Source organism: Podarcis muralis, chromosome 14 (assembly GCF_964188315.1).
Source record: "Podarcis muralis chromosome 14, rPodMur119.hap1.1, whole genome shotgun sequence".
NCBI classification, from domain to species: domain Eukaryota; kingdom Metazoa; phylum Chordata; class Lepidosauria; order Squamata; family Lacertidae; genus Podarcis; species Podarcis muralis.
Window position 1 is genome coordinate 14,446,986 of NC_135668.1, and position 18,233 is coordinate 14,465,218.

The 18,233-nt window shown below is 44.1% G+C and overlaps 1 protein-coding gene across 1 annotated transcript in view; it reads left to right on the top strand.

The window, feature by feature from the left end:
• The window catches only part of GATM (glycine amidinotransferase), a 31,160-nt gene extending 16,450 nt beyond the window's left edge, over positions 1-14,710 (top strand). Inside the window, exons 3-9 of the mRNA XM_028706436.2 lie at positions 817-1,012; positions 2,192-2,382; positions 3,054-3,191; positions 3,556-3,720; positions 7,703-7,766; positions 7,880-7,996; positions 10,394-14,710. Of these exons, the coding sequence (XP_028562269.1) occupies positions 817-1,012; positions 2,192-2,382; positions 3,054-3,191; positions 3,556-3,720; positions 7,703-7,766; positions 7,880-7,996; positions 10,394-10,506 (984 nt within the window). The 3' untranslated portion in view covers positions 10,507-14,710. The remainder of the gene's footprint in view (positions 1-816; positions 1,013-2,191; positions 2,383-3,053; positions 3,192-3,555; positions 3,721-7,702; positions 7,767-7,879; positions 7,997-10,393) is intronic.
• The last annotated feature ends 3,523 nt before the right edge of the window (positions 14,711-18,233 follow it).

Consider the following 18,233-nt stretch of genomic DNA (forward strand, 5'->3'; position numbering starts at 1 on the left):
ACGCGAGGTTGCCCAGTTAACTTTGTGCTGAATGGGGATTTGAACTCAGGTCTTTCTAGTCTAAGCCCAGGACTCTATGGAAAACTGTCCGGCAATCCCTCTTGCTCATCTCAGTGGAATTTCTCCAGCTTGCAGTTGCAGTGGTGCCATGTGATTCAGGTGCCATGTGAATAGCAATAATTTTTATTTATTACCCCCACATGGCTTGGTTATGACAATTTAAAATACTTTATTTATTTATTTATTTATTTATTTATTTATTTATTTATTTATTTGCCGCCCTATACCCGGAGGTCTCAGGGCGGTTCACAGAATAAAATCCAAATATAAAACCACAAAATACCCTAACCCTAACCCTAACCCTAACCCTAATCAAAATAAAAACAACAACCCAATAACCCCCACTCCAAAAAAGCACATTTCAAAAGGGCATAGGATCCTCACAACATTTAAAGTAAGACAATTAACAAACCTAGACAAGAGCCAATCGACCATGATCTCAGAAATGTTTGCAGCGATATTTATTGGCAACCAAATTAGCCAGGTGCCTTTCTGATACAAAGACAAAAATCGCTTTGAAATAAGAGCGGGAAGGGAAAAAATTAGCTGTGGTTGTTGAGCAGATGTAATACTGTTAAAAATAGTTTTAAAAACTTAGAATTACAGAAAACGCAATCACCTGACTATACAAGTCCTATGAGATTGACATACTGTTGTTTAACTGTTAGTAGATGAATACAGAGTGATTCTTTGCAATGTTAATATTTTGCTGGTTCATGTCTGCTTTTTCTCTGCTTTTTCTTTATTGATTACCAGGCGAATACCTACGAGAAGTACTGGGGGTTCTATCAGAAGTATGGAGGCCAGAGTTTCCCCCAGGATCACGTGAAGAAAGCAATTGCTGAAATCGAAGAGATGTGCAATATTCTGAAAATGGAAGGAGTGATTGTGAGAAGACCAGAGCCACTTGACTGGTCGACCAAATATAAAACGCCTGACTTTGAGTCCACCGGTAATTGCTCAGTGACTTGGAATGTGCAGAATCGATTTAGAGCATGCCCACATCTAAGCCGTACATGTAAAGCACATGGGAATCCTGGGAAATGTAGTTTAAGGGTGCCGGGAATTGTAGCTCTGTGATGGGTAAGCTGCAGGATTCTTTGGAGGAAGCCATGATTGCGAAAAGTGGTAAAAACATGCTTAAAATGTACATTGTGGATGTGAACCACGTCTCCGTCTCCTCATTATTTTATAATGTATTGTTTATTCGTTATTGATGAGATTTGTTTCCTCTTTTTAAAAAAACTTTAAAGTCCTCGTGACAATTCATAAAGGACAACAAGAGCCTACCGTTAAGCAACTTAGTGTATTGCTAGCTATAGTTTCACAGGGACTTCATGTTGTTTACAGTAAAATATTACAGTCCCTTCTGTTAATCTAGATCAGGGGTTGGCAAGGCTTACTGAAATATACTTGGAGTCGAGAGTGGATTTCATGCTCTTTATTCAGCTCATAGTGGTGAGGAGGAATGGAAGTTCCCCCAGAATGTCTGCTTTATATACATTATTTACACAATGGGCCCCACCTCATTGGCTAATTCCGGGATTCTCCTGTAGGCCAATCAGGTTGCGGATTCACCTCCACCTGGAGCTGGATTGGGTGGCTCCTGTGGACCAATCAGACTGCTGCATTCTGGATCCTATTGTTCTAGGACCAATCAGGCTGCTGCATTCTGAATCCTATTGTTCCAGGACCAATCAGACGGCTGATTGGTCCTGTTGTGATGTGCTTTAGGCACACAGTGGAGCAGCCATGATGGATTAAAATGGATGACACGCTAAAATGTTTGTCTGCCCCATACAAACTACTTGAAATTGAGTGCAGTGTTTTGCTGCTTTTTGATAAAGGCTTGGCATTCTGGTTAAGAGTGGCAGAAACACAGCCATATCCCCAAAAGAAGGTTGGGTCCTAACACATTTTGGCAAACTGACGCTGGGAATCGAGTTCATTTGTTTTGGTTACATTAAGTAGCCTGTGGTTTGTTTGTTGTTTTGCTTGATGTGTGCAAGCTTTACTCCCTCTTCCACTGGGTTGCTACCGAGCAAAATCGAACCTTGACTGGGATCCAGTGTGCAGGATTTGTGCCGCTGTTGATTGGATCCCCGGATCAAACACTTTGTTCTTTTGGTAGGGATGTATGCAGCTATGCCAAGAGACATTCTGCTGGTCATTGGGAACGAGATCATTGAAGCGCCAATGGCTTGGCGCGCCCGTTTCTTTGAATACAGAGCGTACCGGCCCATCATCAAAGAGTACTTCCGCCGCGGATCAAAATGGACCACAGCACCAAAGCCCACCATGGCTGATGAACTTTATGACCAGGTATTATTATCCAATTGGCTTTCAAGGAAGCAACTATGGTGGAAGGAGCAAGGGTACCTTCCTGGTGTTATTGGAGTACAGCTCCCATCATCCCTGACCATTGATTGGCCATGTTGGTGTTCCACAGGGCAGGCGCCACTACCGAGAAGGCCCTCTGCCTGGTTCCCTATAGCTTTGCTTCTCACAATGAGGGAACCACCAGAAGGCCCAAATCATAGTACAAATCATACTACAAATCATAGTACCACTCGCTGGAGCAGCTCGGATAGATAAAAATCCTAACAGTTGGCAGGGGGTGATGGGAGCTCAATACCAACAATAATATCTGCAGGACCATCCGTGTTCCTCGCCCCAGAACTCAGAGTTTGGCCACAGCTTGTCTGCATTGGCAACCCTCCCTGCTAGAACTATCAACCCCGGAAAAGCTTAGGCCAGGCTTCCTCAACCTTGGCCCTCCAGATGTTTTGAGACTACAATTCCCGTCATCCCTGACCACTGTTCCTGCTAGCTAGGGATCATGGGAGTTGTAGGCCCAAAACATCTGGAGGGCTGAGGTTGAGGAAGCCTGGCTTAGGCAGATCAGAGGTTTAGAAATGGCGCCGTGTGATTGCCCCGAGTAGTGGGAACAGTCCTAGCGAAGGCCTGTGTGTGTTTTGTCTTTCTGAAACCAGGATTACCCCATTCGCACTGTGGAAGACAGGCACAAGCTGGCTGCACAGGGCAAATTTGTCACAACTGAATTTGAGCCGTGCTTTGACGCTGCGGATTTCATACGAGCCGGAAGAGACATCTTTGTGCAAAGAAGTCAGGTGAGCAGATCGGTTCCTTTTTTTGCAGTATAATTTTTTATTAATTTTTTCAAACATCTGCACCATAATCTTTTTATCAAATAGTTACATTGTTTCATAAATCGACTTCCCACTCTCATTTCTGCAGTCTTTTTACTCAGACCGTCTCTACTGCATTATATCTTTATCTTTTACAAAAGTTTCTCTGTTGCAATTATTTTATCATTTTTTTCTTCCTCTGCTTTTATCTAGAATCCTGCCTTCAATTTTTAAAATACTGGGAGTAGATCGAAGTCTCTTGGGCGTTGGACGGGCCTGATATATGGCTTACTGTTGTTGCAGATATTTCTTCTGAAACAACTAAAAGTCTAAATCTTGCTCTCAGGTTACTAACTACTTGGGTATTGAGTGGATGCGGAGACACCTTGCGCCGGAATACAGAGTGCACACCATCTCTTTCAAAGACCCCAATCCCATGCACATTGATGCCACATTCAACATCATCGGACCGGGCCTCGTGCTTTCCAACCCAGACCGTCCGTGCAATGAGGTAAGGGGTCTTCAGACAAACTGGGGGCAAGAATAGAAGAGCAGCCATGTAGGAACTGGCCAAAGACCCATCTATTATTGCTATTATTATTATTATTTATTGAATTTATATACTACCCTATACCCGGGGGTCTCAGGGTGGTTCACAGAACGAAATCAAAATATAAAACCACAAAATAGGTAATCAAAATAAAAACAGCAACCCAATAACGCCCCTGCCCATTTTAAAAGGGCATAGGATGTCAATCAAATCAACCAAAGTCCTGGATAAAAAGGAATGTTTTTGCCTGGTGTCTAATGAAGGTGCCAGGTGAACTTCCCTGAGGAGAGCATTCCACAGATGGGGAGCCACTGTGGAGAAGGCCCTGTTCTCGTGTAGCCACTCTCTGGACCTCTTAAGGAGGAGGCACACGAAGGAGGGCCTCAGAAGATGATCTCAGGGTCTGGGTAGGTTCGTATGGGAAGAGGCGGTCCTTGAGGTATTGCGGTCCTGAGCCGTTTAAGGCTTTATAGTTCAAAACCAGCACTTTGAATTGGGCCCGGAAACTAATTAGTAGACAGTGCAGTCAGACCAGGATCAGTATAATATGCTCAAACCGTCTTGCTCTGGTGAGCAACCTGGCTGCTGAATTCTGCACCAGCGGAAGTTTCCGAACAATCTTCAGAGGCAGCCCTACGTATATTGCACGGCAGTAATCTAGTCCAGTATCCTGTTCTCACAGGGGTCAACCCATGGGAAAGCAGGACCCCCAAGCACAAGAGTGCCCTCCCCCTCTGCAGCTTCCAGCAACTGGTATTCAGAAGCATCACATCCTCTGACCATGGAGGCAGAACATAGCCTTTGTGGGTAGTAGCCCTTGATAGCTTTCTCCTCCATGAATTTGTCTAACCCACTTTTAAAGCCATCCAAATTGGTAGCCATCACTGTTTCCTGAGGTAGCAATTTCTGGTGTACTTCTAGGCCTCCTCCCTGCGGCACTAGCTGATTATGTGCAGGGAGTTTGATGCGGGAGAATATTCAAGCATCCTGTTCACCCACCTCCATTCTTAAAGTGGTAGAGTCCTGCCAGGAGAACGGAAGAGCCCTGTTGAATCAGACACAATGGCCAGTCTAGGCCCACAGGTGCTTTCGGGAAGCTTGCAAGCCGAGACTTTTCTGAACCCTTTGAACAAGTTGCTGGGTGTCTCGTCAGCAATTGTTAACTAAGCCAAACATTATTTAAGCCCTTGTTTTTGCAGCTGACCTTGGGCAATTGCGTGCAAAGGTTGTGGTTCCTGTTTACAGCTCTTAAATTTGTGTGGGCTCTTCCTTGGACTCTTGATCTGTTTTTGCTCCAGCTAACAAAAGGACTGTACAGTGGTACCTCGGGTTACAGACGCTTCAGGTTACATACGCTTCAGGTTACAGACTCCGCTAACCCAGAAACAGTACCTCGAGTTAAGAACTTTGCTTCAGGATGAGAATAGAAATCGCACAGCGGCGGCGCAGTGGCAGCGGGAGGCCCCATTAGCTAAAGTGGTGCTTCAGGTTAAGAACAGTTTCAGGTTAAGAACGGATCTCTGGAACGAATTGAGATCTTAACCCGAGGTACCACTGTAGTGAGGGAAGCAGGTGGCACTGTGGGTTAAACCACAGAGCCTAGGACTTGCCGATCAGAAGGTCAGCGGTTTGAATCCTCACGATGGAGTGAGCTCCCGTTGCTCAGTCCCTGCTCCTGCCAACCTAGCAGTTCGAAAGCACATAAAAGTGCAAGTAGATAAATAGGTACCACTCCGGCGGAAAGGTAAATGGCGTTTCCATGCGCTGCGAGATGAGTGCCGCTACCCCAGAGTCGGTCACTACTGGACCTAATGGTCAGGGGTCCCTTTACCTTTACCACTGCAGTAGATTGCTTCATTTAGCAGAACTATTGCTCCGTTTGTTACCCTGCAGCTTCCTTGGGCAGAAAGATGCATGTAGCAGTGCCAGATTTACGTATAAGCTAAACAAGCTATAGCTTAGGGCCCCACTCTCTTGAGGCCCCCCCCCAAATAAAGGAAAATAAAACTGGATATACATTTCCAAAATATAAGATAAAAAACAAATAAAACAAAACCTTCATACAGCAACAGTGTTTTGTGTTGTATAGGCTCCTATGATGTAAGTAATGGGCCCCTGCTGCTAGCCTGCTCCCTAAAATATCACTGGTTTGCTATTATTATTTCATATTATAGCAAGTTTCTAGAGACTAGATAATGAGTCTTTGTAAATTGTGTTTCTAAAGGAAATTCTGTTATTGCCAAATGCCAGTGTGCTTGCATTATTAAGTTTGTTATGAATAAAAAATCATTTTAATTTAGAGCTTAATAATTATTTCACTATTCATATACTTCTTAATTGTATTTCACTATCAATATACTTCTTCTTAATTGTATTTCAGTTCAACAATTGCTTTGATAAAATACATATTTTGTTATATGCAAATGGCTTTAGATACCTATTAGGTCTATAAATTACCATGTAGCATATATTCAACACAAAAACAGGGACTATTTGTTGTTGACAAAGGACAGCTGGACATATAAAGGGCTCCATTACCTTCAGTAGCTTAGAGCCTCATCAGACCTAAATCTGGCCCTGCATGTAGCATATGGGGGAATACGTTTATCTACATGAGAGGAATGGCCTACAAAAGCTGGCATGAGTGCTAGAGGGAAGAAATTAGTGTGTGCTCCCTTTTAAAATATCTTGTCCGCTGGGGGTGCTAGAATCATCTGACAGGCCTCTGTGGGAAGGAGAATAGTGGACAAGATGGACTTTGGGTCTGATCCAGGGTAGCTCTTGATCTTCCTTTGCAGTGGGTGGCCAAAGGAGGATGTGGAGTGTTTTCTAGGGTGCTATCTGCACTATAATTTAAATCAGTACAATACCGCTTTAAACAGCCATGGCTTCTGTGGCAACCTTCCTTAGTAAAGATGGGAGTAAGGTAACATGACCGGATTTTGGGGTGGTTTTAAAATTTAGACTCTCCCTGTCTAAATTTTTAGAGAGCTGCATGTCTAGTCCTGCGCTGATTGCGTATCAGTTGAGAACTACAAAGTACAATGTCATTGCATGTGAAATATAATATATTGAAACTGGATCCCACCAGACTGCAAACATTTTAGGAATATTTGAGCAATTGGAAAATATTAGACACCAGTGTCAGCACAATACATTTAGCTCCAGACTGAGATTGCATTCACATGGCAATCTATTCCATTTTCATAAAATGTTTCCCTAACTGATAATTTCCACATTATTTTTCAGCTTTCACACAATTTAAAAGCCACCTCTGGAGCTATTGTGCTATATAGTAGCACTCGCTTCCATATTATTTGCAAATGGATTCTTTTCTGGAAGCAAATAACATGGACTTGACTGCTAAACTTGAACTATATTTCACTATAGTTACAGAAGAGACTTTTATGATGTGTGAAAGCTCAGATATAATGTGGAACTTAGGGGAAAGATTGAAAATGGAATGAAGTGCCATGAAAAAAAGGATGCTCAATGTCTTTCTTTGATGTGCAAGTAGAGCGCCCTCTTGTGATGAAAACTAAGCAATGCAACTTCTGCAAACGATACTACATTTTCCTATAAAGACCTCGGGGCCAAACTAGATTTGATGCAGGATGCATATTTTCATTTTAGCATGCATGCATTTTAACATGCAAATGCCAGGAGTAGCCATGGCGATCATAATAAGGATTGTAGGAGGCAAGGCCACGGGTTTGATCCCTGTATGGGTGCACATTCCTGAATTGTAACGGGTTGGACTACTAGATTATCAATGGAGTCCCGTCCAACTCTATTATTCTTAACCCTTTCCTCTCCTTCTGTGATCCCGCAAGACACACCCTCTTCTGTGGGTGCTTGTTTGCATTGGGAATAAATCCCACAATGGTTTAAAAAAATCTCTTCAAAATTGAATCTCTTCAATTTGAATCTCTATCTCTTTTAGATCGATCTCTTCAAGAACGCAGGCTGGACGGTGGTTCACCCTCCATTGCCCCTGATCCCTGACGGTATGTTTAGCTTATTCCCAATTTTGAAGACGAGTTGTGCAAAGCAGAAGTCCCAGACTTCACCCACCCAATGGGAGTGCTAAGTATTATTTCATGTTTATATTTGCATCCAGACCACCCACTGTGGATGTCCTCTAAGTGGCTCTCTATGAATGTCCTGATGCTGGATGAAAAACGTGTGATGGTCGATGCCAACGAAACTCCAATCCACAAGCTGTTTGAAAGTCTCGGTGGGTCAAAATGTTTAGGGATGTGTATAGTTGCCAGGAGAGGTTATATTTATTAGATATTATCCTTCCTTCCTTCCTCACGCTTGTGCGTTCAGCAGAATGCATCCCTTTGCAGCTTAAAAGGGAAGCTTAGATAGGTTAGTTTTAGCCTTTTAATTTAAGTAATCCAGGATGCTTTAAGGAGGACTGGATTCTCCTGGTATTTCCTATGTTCTCCCCCCTGAAAACAATAATCACTTATTGTTGTTTTTTTAAAAAAGTAAAACAGTCTTGTGAAAAGTAAAAAATGACATTTACTCATTCAGTATTTCCCATTGAAGAACAGCAGAGTTAACAGCAGCTTTGTTCAGGCAGGCTTAAAATGGTAATCCAGTTACAAATACATACTTTAGTCTAGTTCAAAATGGAGTCGGTGTGGCTCAGACTCAGCATATGTTAGACATTGCTGGGATGAGGCGAAAGAGCAAAGAGAATGTGCCCAGCCGGGTGAGGAGATTATATGTGGCTACACTTTCCCACTGTCAGGGCACATTGGGAGTGGCTCTCAAGAGTTCTGTCTAGCAAACTTAAAGGAAAACTCTATGAGCTTCAGCTCCTATCATGTGCCTGTCTAGCAAACATGCACTGTTGGTTTGATTGCATTGTAAATATACCATGCAATGTAGTGTGTGAAGGTAAAGGTAAAGGGACCCCTGGCCATTAGGTCCAGTTGTGACCGACTCTGGGGTTGCTGCGCTCATCTCACTTTATTGGCTGAGGGAGCCAGCGTACAGCTTCCGGGTCATGTGGCCAGCATGACTAAGCCGCTTCCGGCAAATCAGAGCAGTGCACGGAAACACCGTTTACCTTCCCGCTGGAGCGGTACCTATTTATCTACTTGCACTTTGACGTGCTTTCGAACTGCTAGGTGGGCAGGAGCAGGGACTGAGCAACGGGAGCTCACCCTGTCGCAGGGATTCGAACCGCCGACCTTCTGATTGGCAAGTCCTAGGGCTCTGTGGTTTAACCCACAGCGCCACCCACCTCCCTAATGTAGTGTGTAAGTGAAGCTTAAAGGAGCATCTAATTGGCAGGGCTGCAGTGGCATGACGGAGAATGTGACGGATATGGCTCTGCCCCAGGGCCTCTCTAGGCCAGAAACAGGAAAACCTGTGACTCCTCTATGCAGGTCCTACCATCCTTGGTCATGCTGGTTGGAGCTTATGGGAGTTGGAGTCCAACCGTCAGGACACAATTTTCCCCATCCCTACTCTTTGGCAACTCTTAAGGCAGGTGTGGGGGACTTTTGACCCTCCAGATGTTCCTGAACTTCAAAACCCATCACCCCTGGGCCATGCCAGCTGGGGAAGGTGCAGAGATATGAAGAACCAGATTTAAGCCTGGAAAAATAAGAAATTTGAGAGAACTGAAATTGTCTGAGCCATTTGGGGGTAGCTTGGCCAAAATGGCCTTGCAGGAGGATCCCCACTGTTGGGAGAGGGGGTTCAAGCCCAAATCTCCTTAAAATATGCCCCAAACACTCTATGACACATGCTGTGTTGTAAAGATAAAAAAAGGTAAAGGACCCTTGGACGGTTAAGTCCAGTCAAAGGCGACTATGGGGTTGCGGCGCTCATCTCGCTTTCAGGCCGAGGGAGCCGGCGTTTGTCCACTGACAGCTTTCTGGGTCATGCCTTCCTCTAATGTAATGTCTACTATTGACAATGATGAGTTAATTCCTCACTCTGGGCAATCCTAGCCTGACAGCGCTATGACACACATTATTTTTTTAATGAAATTTCTACCTCACCTTTCCTCCCAGTCTCATTTTGCTGCATTCACTGGGGGATATCCAACACTGGTCATAATAATTAGTTCATAAACTATTGAATTCAGTGGGTCTAGGTAAAAAAAGTAAAGGACCCCTGGACGGTTACGTCTAGTCAAAGACGACTATGGGGTTGCGGCGCTCATCTCGCTTTCAGGCCGAGGGAGCCGGCGTTTGTCCACAGACAGCTTTCCGGGTCATGTGGCCAGCAGGACTAAACCACTTCTGGCACAACACGACACCGTGAGGGAAGCCAGAGCACACGGAAATGCCATTTACCTTCCCGCCACAGCACTACCTATTTATCTACTTGCACTGGTGTGCTTTCGAACAGCTAAGTTGGCAGGAGCTGGGACAGCAATGGGAGCTCACCCTGTCGTGTGGATTCGAACTGCCAACCTTCTGGTCAGCAAGCCCAAGAGGCTCAGTGGTTTAGACCACAGAGCCACCCGCGTCCCCGGACTGTGTTGTAAACAGAGGAGGAGCTGGCCCGGTAACCAGACATGCTTGCTCAGCTCCTCATAACCCTGTGTGTAAATCTGAGTCAACCTTCACCAAAGGGTCTTGCTTCGCTTTCTTTTCCCCTGCAGGCATTTCGACAGTCAAAGTGAACATCCGCCATGCCAATTCCTTGGGAGGAGGCTTCCACTGCTGGACCTGCGACATCCGCCGTCGTGGTACCCTGAAGTCTTACTTTGATTAGGCAGGGTGCAGCTTTGTGAAGCTGCACGTGGTTAAGTTTGCATGAGCTAGGCATAGGCAAATGAAGAAGAGGAGATCGGTTTCATCTTTCTGCTTAAAAAGGGTGCGAGTGCATGGACTGCAATGCTTGGGACAGCGCCCACCTCCCCACCCACCCCAACGGCGGTAACAGGAACAATGTGCCCTAAGAGCCTATTCACACATTACACAGAGGCAAGCCCATAATGTGGCTGTATGTTCTGTTTTTCCCCCTTTCCCATTAATGCATATATTTGTTCAGAAGTAAGCTCCACTGTGCTGGACGTGGCTCATTTCAGGATTGCAGCCTTAAATCACTAAATCCACTTATCTTTTTTAAAAATTCCTTTTTTAGAAGATGCCTACATTTATTTTCAAAGGGCTCCTGCTCCTTTTGGTTTGATCCAGACTGTTAGTTGCTGTTGGGTCCAAACTGAAATCAGTAGAACACTCTGTTGCATGGCGCTGATATTGCCAAGGTTGCAGTTTCAGTCCTTCGGGGTCCCTTCCATTTCTACAATTCTATGGAAGTGACCTGTTGCTGGCCTTATTTCCATAGGACCTCAGTGCCTCTGGCATACTCTGAATCTACAAAGCGCTGCTGAAACTTTTGTTACGTGAATACAATACTGGTAACGACACACACAGCGTAACAGGCTGTATGTAACTGTGTAACTTCTATTTCAAAAAACAATTCAACAGATCATATCACAATATGTAATTCCATAGACCAACTTATTTTATGAGCGGCACATATTCTGAGAGATTAAAGTCCAGCGGATTGATCAGGAGATACAGTCTATTCAGTTCTTATGTTAGGAACATAAGATCCTGATTCGACCTGACTGGAATAGTCTGCGACCAGGAGGCGGAATACCAGGAAGAATGGATGGACTATTTCGCTAAATATGTTAAGATAACTTAATTGGAAAAGCTTGCAAATATTAGATAGGCTTAGGATTCAAATATGTAAGGATAGGAATTAAGATGTTTAAAGCTAAATTAGAAAGAATGAAAGATGTTAAGTGATTAAGTTAATTTTTTGAGAAAATTGATTTTGGAAAACTGTTAAAATGATATACCCTGAAATTCAACCCAGGGGGATTTGGGGAAGTCATTTAACAATGTTATCAAGATTGGTTTAATTACGGTTGGGATTTATGTTTGTTTGTTTTAAATTTTTTTGGAAAATAAAAAAAAATGGGGGGGGGTGAGATCCTGATTAATCCGCTGGACTTTAATCTCTCAGAACATGTTCCGCTCATATGATAAGTTGGTCTATGGAATTACATACTGTGATATGATCTGTTGAATTGTTTTTTGAAACAGAAGTTACACAGTTGTGGTTCGAGGACCCGATCCCCGCTTTGTGGAATGAAGACACACAGACACAGAATATAAGGTTAATGGGCAAGAAAAGGCCACAACTTTATTGATTACAGCAAGTGAGAAGGTATTGGCTTAGGCATTGGACCACGACAGATTGACTCCACCCACTCGGAGAGGGGTGAGCCCAAAGGGGGTTTATTAACCAGAAGGTGGAGCCTGTTGATGCTAATACAACTATAAGCTCTCCCCCTGATGTCACCGAGGGTCGTGCCATGGCCCCCCACCACACAGGCATCGGACAGGATCCACGACCGCCGGATTCCTTTAACGGAATACCCAAAATTTGAAGGGGTAGGCGATGGCCACACCTAGCCCTTCCATACACCAACAACACATTCCAATGCCTAACCTAGCAGTTACATACAGCCTGTTACGTCGTGTGTGTCGTTACTCTGAATCTAACTTTTCCTGTATAGGTTCTGTAGCCTTCAAAACAACTTGGGTGCGCCCTCAAACGCTGTAATGTGTGAATTGGCCCTTAGCTCGTCTAGGCCAAAGTTGCAACTCCTCATCAGCAGTACAGGTCTTCTGGCTGGCTTTTTGAAAGACTTCCACCTCCCCGTGAAGTCCCTTCTTACCTTCACTTCCAGGATGCACAAACTTCAACAGTACTTTTCAGCCTCATAGAGGTCAACTGGTTGATCTACATCTACCTCTTTTCGAAAAGGCAGCTAGAAAGGTTAGACCTGAGTTTTAACAGAAATCTTTCCAGTATCTTTTTCTAGTTTGAGTGTGTTTGTGGATGCACATCACACTTCATAAAATCTAAGGCAAAATATTTAAATACACAGATCTTATATGGACCTTGGTTTTTACTGATTTTGTATAAGCTATTTAGGTTAGTTTGACTTATGTTGTTGTTGCTGTTTTGAAAAGGTTAAGCCCCACACTGATGCGGCTGTAACTGAATTTATTAATCCTGTAGGAATCATATAATGCCCTCTGTGGACCCTCTTGACACCCATTCATTGGAGTAGGGGAGCTATGTGCTTGCAATCCATCACACAAAGGCTAGGGGTCCTCGTGAATTGAATTTGGTCTGCATTTTTCAGCAAACAAGCCTGATTTGGGGGTTCCTGGTTTGCTACACAGATTGGCCCAGTGCTATCCTTCTATTTTCCTCCCTTCTCTGTTCTTTGCGATACACTTCTGGAAGCAGCGGCCCACTTCACACAGCACGGTACGCCAAACTATGACATGCATGTCTCCTGATGTACGCTGTCAGAACTGTGCCTGACTCACTCTCCCTTTCCTGCGCCGACAGGAAGCAAACCATTGTGCCTACGGCTTACGGTTCAGTGCAAAATTGATCCTCAAAGTCTGTTTCTTTCCAAACCACAAGAGGGTGAGCTTTTTTCCAGCAGCATGTACCAGCATCGTTGCTTGTTCACAGCACGCCATAGCTTGAGTTTCTTTGATGGGTGAACGCAAAACCAAGTGCGTACCTTGTCATGAAATGCACACCAAAAGAATATGCGGGAAACTGCAACACAAAGTTATGAATGTATACAGTATTTGCAAAATTTGCCAGACCAGAAAAAGACTGATCTCTCCATCCTTAAAGTTGGCACAACCTTTGCCCTTTGAAATGGGAGATTCCTAAAGGTCCACCTTAGGAGGCCAGGCCTTCATATATAACTCTGAACCTCATGCTTTACCTGAATGCATGCTCCCTAGATGACTCAGTTGTTAGAGCATGGTGCTGATAACACCAAGGTTGCAGGTTTGATCCCCTTATGGGACAGCTCTGTATTCCTGCATTGCAGGGGGTTGGACTAGATGATCCTCAGGGTCCCTTCCACCTCTACAATTCTATGATTCTACTTAATATAATACAGAATTTTGCACGATGCAGAGAAAATGGGTAGATAATTCCCCGCGCCCCCCCAGCTAGAACTTGGGGATTTTAAATGAAGCTGAATGTTGGAAGATTCAGGGCAGACAAAATAAAAGCCCTCAAGAATGATGATAATAATAATAATTTATTATTTATACCCCACCCATCTGGCTGGGTTTCCCCAGCCACTCTGGGTGGCTTCCAGCAGAATATTAAAATACAATGATTCATCAAATATTAAAAGAATCCCTAAACAGGGCTGCCTTCAGATGTCTTCTAAAAGTCCGATAGTTGTTTATTTCTTTGACATCTGATGGGAGGGCGTTCCAAAGGGTTGTGATGACTACCAATGTGGTTGGCTTTAAAAGAATAGACAAATAAATGAATAAACATAAAAGAATAAACAAGTAAGGCTATGTTTTACTTCCGCTGCTTCCAGCTGCTGGAAACCACTGGAAGGGAGAGGGCTCTTGAGTTCAGGTCCTTTCAGGTTCCCTTAGGTCTCTAGTTGTCCACTGTTTTCATGAGGTGGTCTAATGGCAGGGAATTCATGCACATAGCCCCTTACTCCAGTGGATGGGTCTGCAGGTGGGTCTGGAGATAGGGCATGGTCACCTTCCTACACAATCACATCCGCATAGTGCTTTCTAAAGCTCTAGACTTTGTATCTAGTGCCCTGGTTTAGGAAGTAGTTCTTATTTCAATGTATCTTCTCTCGATGAACATCACTTCTGGTTTGTTTGTTTTTAAAGTTCCCATGTGTGCCAACACATTTGATTTCGTGAGCTTGTTTAGATAAACGAAAGGCTTTTTATTGTTGTTATTATTGTTAATAATCCTTAGCAGAAATGCCAAATCGTGGGAATTTTAAGGATACCCACCAGTGCTGTAAATTAAGTTTTCCATACTGATTTCCTCAATATGTATTTTTATGCCGATAAAACATGTTTGCATTTGTGAACTTTTGGTGTTTCTCGTTTTGAGGGTTGATTTTCTGCCTGGGACAAGAATGGCTACACCCCGACCCCCACTCACCCCAGAAAACCCAAATCATCTGTGTCTGTGTGTGTGTTTGTGTGTGTGTATTTCTGTCTTCAGACATCCACACCAAACATTTAAGGCACATTCAACACACATTTAAAACACATTACTTCACCCCCCAAATATTGGAAATGATAGCATAAGGGTGTTGGGAAGTGTAGTTCTGTGACGGAGAAATGATAGTTCCCAGAGTTCTTGGATGTGGGGAGACATGTGCATTGAATGTGCTTTAAATACATCTGCTCTCTGTCTGTCTCCCACAACCCACAAAACCCATTTTCAATAGGTTATTATATTTTAGTGTTCTGTTGGAAGCCACCCAGAGTGGCTGGGGAAACCCAGCCAGATGGGCAGGGTATAAATAATAAATTATTATTACTGTGGTACCTTGGGTTACATACGCTTCAGGTTACAGACTCTGCTAACCCAGAAATAGTACCTCAGGTTAAGAACTTTGCTTCAGGATGAGAACAGAAATTGCATGGCGGCAGCAGGAGGCCCCATTAGCTAAAGTGGTGCTTCAGGTTAAGAACAGTTTCAGGTTAAGAACAGACCTCTGGAACGAATTAAGTATGTAACCAGAAGTACCACTGTATTATTATTATTATTATTATTATTATTATTATTATTATTATTATTATATTTACTGTTCAGTCAGCTGCAGATACATTTATTGATTTCATAAAATTTATACATTGCTTGGTGGTAAAAACAGCTCAAGGCAGTTTACGAATACAGTGGTACCTCGGGTTAAGTACTTAATTCGTTCCGGAGGTCCGTTCTTAACCTGAAACTGTTCTTAACCTGAAGCACCACTTTAGCTAATGGGGCCTCCTCCTGCTGCTGCGCCGCCGGAGCACAATTTCTGTTCTCATGCTGAAGCAAAGTTCTTAACCCGAGGTACTATTTCTGGGTTAGCGGAGTCTGTAACCTGAAGCGTCTGTAACCAGAAGCGTATGTAACCCGAGGTACCACTGTAAAAGATAAAACAAATAATTTTTTTCAACCATACTTCACAACATACAGAAGTCAAAATACTAAAACAGATTAGAATTACCTTGACTTTCTACGCACCTGGGCAGGCTTCTCTAAACAGGGATGTTTTTAGCAGGCACTGACAAGAGTACAGTGAAAGCGCCTGCTTGGTCTCAAGAGGCGGGGAGTTCCAAAGTTCAGGTGTTGCCACACTAAATAATCAAATTCTTACAAATGTGGAATAGGTATGAGGTGGCACCTGTAGTTAAGAGGACACATGCAGTCTCCACACTCAGCAGTCCCTTTCTCCATGCAGAGCCCAGTCTTCATTCAGTCATTTCCCCTTGTGACAGGCAACACTGAGCTAACCAGGTGTCCTCAGGGCACAGTCATTTGCATGAAAGAAGGATGTTCCTGATCAATTTCATGACCAATCAGGTGCTTGCTGAGAAGTTCCAACTTTGCCCTGCCTTGGTGCCTTCCAGATGTTGCTGGTGTTCTAAGAAAAACTGCTCCCTTTCCCTTATGGGTTATTCCGGAGCCTATATAGAGTCCTTAAATGGGTTCCCTATCGGTAGGAGAAATAATAGAGGCTGACCAGAGTATATGGGACACGGGTATATACCAGAGTATATGGGACAGAGTAAGGGACACGGGTGGTGCTGTGGGTTAAACCACAGAACCTAGGACTTGCCGATCAGAAAGTCGGTGGTTCGAATCCCCGCAACAGGGTGAGCGCCCATTGCTCGGTCCCTGCTCCTGCCAACCTAGCAGTTCGAAAGCATGTCAAAGTGCAAGTAGATAAATAGGTACCGCTCCGGCGGGAAGGTAAACAGCGTTTCCGTGCGCTGCTCTGGTTCGCCAGAAGCGGCTTAGTCATGCTGGCCACATGACCCGGAAGCTGTATGCCGGCTCCCTCAGCCAATAAAGTGAGATGAGCGCCGCAACCCCAGAGTCGGTCACGACTGGACCTAATGGTCAGGGGTCCCTTTACCCTTTACCTTTAGAGTATACTGAGAAGCAAAGCAGCTGGTAAGCCTGATCTCTATTAACTGTTGCAACAGGGTCCCCACTCGCCACACACAGGAGGGAGGCATAGCTGTCAACTTTCCCCTTTTCTTGCGAGGAATCCTATTCAGAATATGGGAATTTTCCTTTAGAAAAGGGAAACATTGACAGCTGTGGAGGGAGGAGGATCTTGAACAATGGTGCACAAGCCCTTATATAGACTTTTGAAATTGCCCACCCTGTAGCCCAAGACCCCCCTCTCTGAAAAAAATCATACATACATCATAGAAGGAGGCGGTCTACAGCAGAAATCCTGCCTGTCAGGATACCTGATAATGGTCACTGATTGCTTTACCTGGCCAATCTTTTGTGATTGTTAATACTTTAGTTCCTAAATCCAGGTCACAGGCTCACCCTATTCATACAAAAATATGCCCTTAAGACAGGATTTGCAAGCAAAAAGACAATGGGAAGGCTTTCCCCATTTGCCTCCCTTACTGCAGAGGAATATTTGAGGTCACTGGGAGAGTTGAAATGGCTTCAGGATTGCTCTCCCATACTATTTCAGACAAATGGTTCATATATTTAGATATGCATGCATTTGTGAATATTTATTCTATATTTGAGACATTAAAATTCTTATAACATTGGACTACACCTCCCACCATTGCTGACCATTGGCCATACTGGCTGGGGCTGATGGGAATTGTAGTTCAACAACCTTGGGCAGGAGTAACCCGGTTTCTGCCTTTGGCAGGTGTCCTTGCGCTGAAATTTATTTCCAACCAGAACTAGCAATGAGGAAGAAACTACTAAACGACGATTGGATGTGACCTTTTTTTATTATTTTGTTAAGCTTTTCGTTTGGAAAACAAAGGAAAACAAATTACAAGGAAGAAGAAATGATCAAACCATTCAGAGTAGCTTCATTTACACAAGGGCATTTCCAGATTGTCAATTATTTTTTATTTTTTGCTGGATTCAGTCACATAGCAGCAAATCCAGGTTGCACGATTACGGTTGATTGCAAGGCTAATTGCAACACACAAGCCCTTCTCCAAAACAACAAACCTTGTGCGTTAAGGAAAGGGATGGGAAAATGTGGGGAAGCATTTCCTTGAATCCAGTGTCATCTAGGTAAAGGTAAAGGGACCCCTGACCATTAGGTCCAGTCGTGGCCGACTCTAGGGTTGCGGCGCTCATCTCGCATTATTGGCTGAGGGAGCCGGCATACAGCTTCCGGGTCATGTGGCCAGCATGACTAAGCCGCTTCTGGTGAACCAGAGCAGCGCACAGAAACACCGTTTACCTTCCCGCTGGAGTGGTACCTATTTATCTACATGCACTTTGATGTGCTTTTGAACTGCTAGGTGGGCAGGAGCAGGGACCAAGCAACAGGAGCTCACCCCGTCGTGGGGATTCGAACTGCCGACCTTCTGATCAGCAAGTCCTAGGCTCTG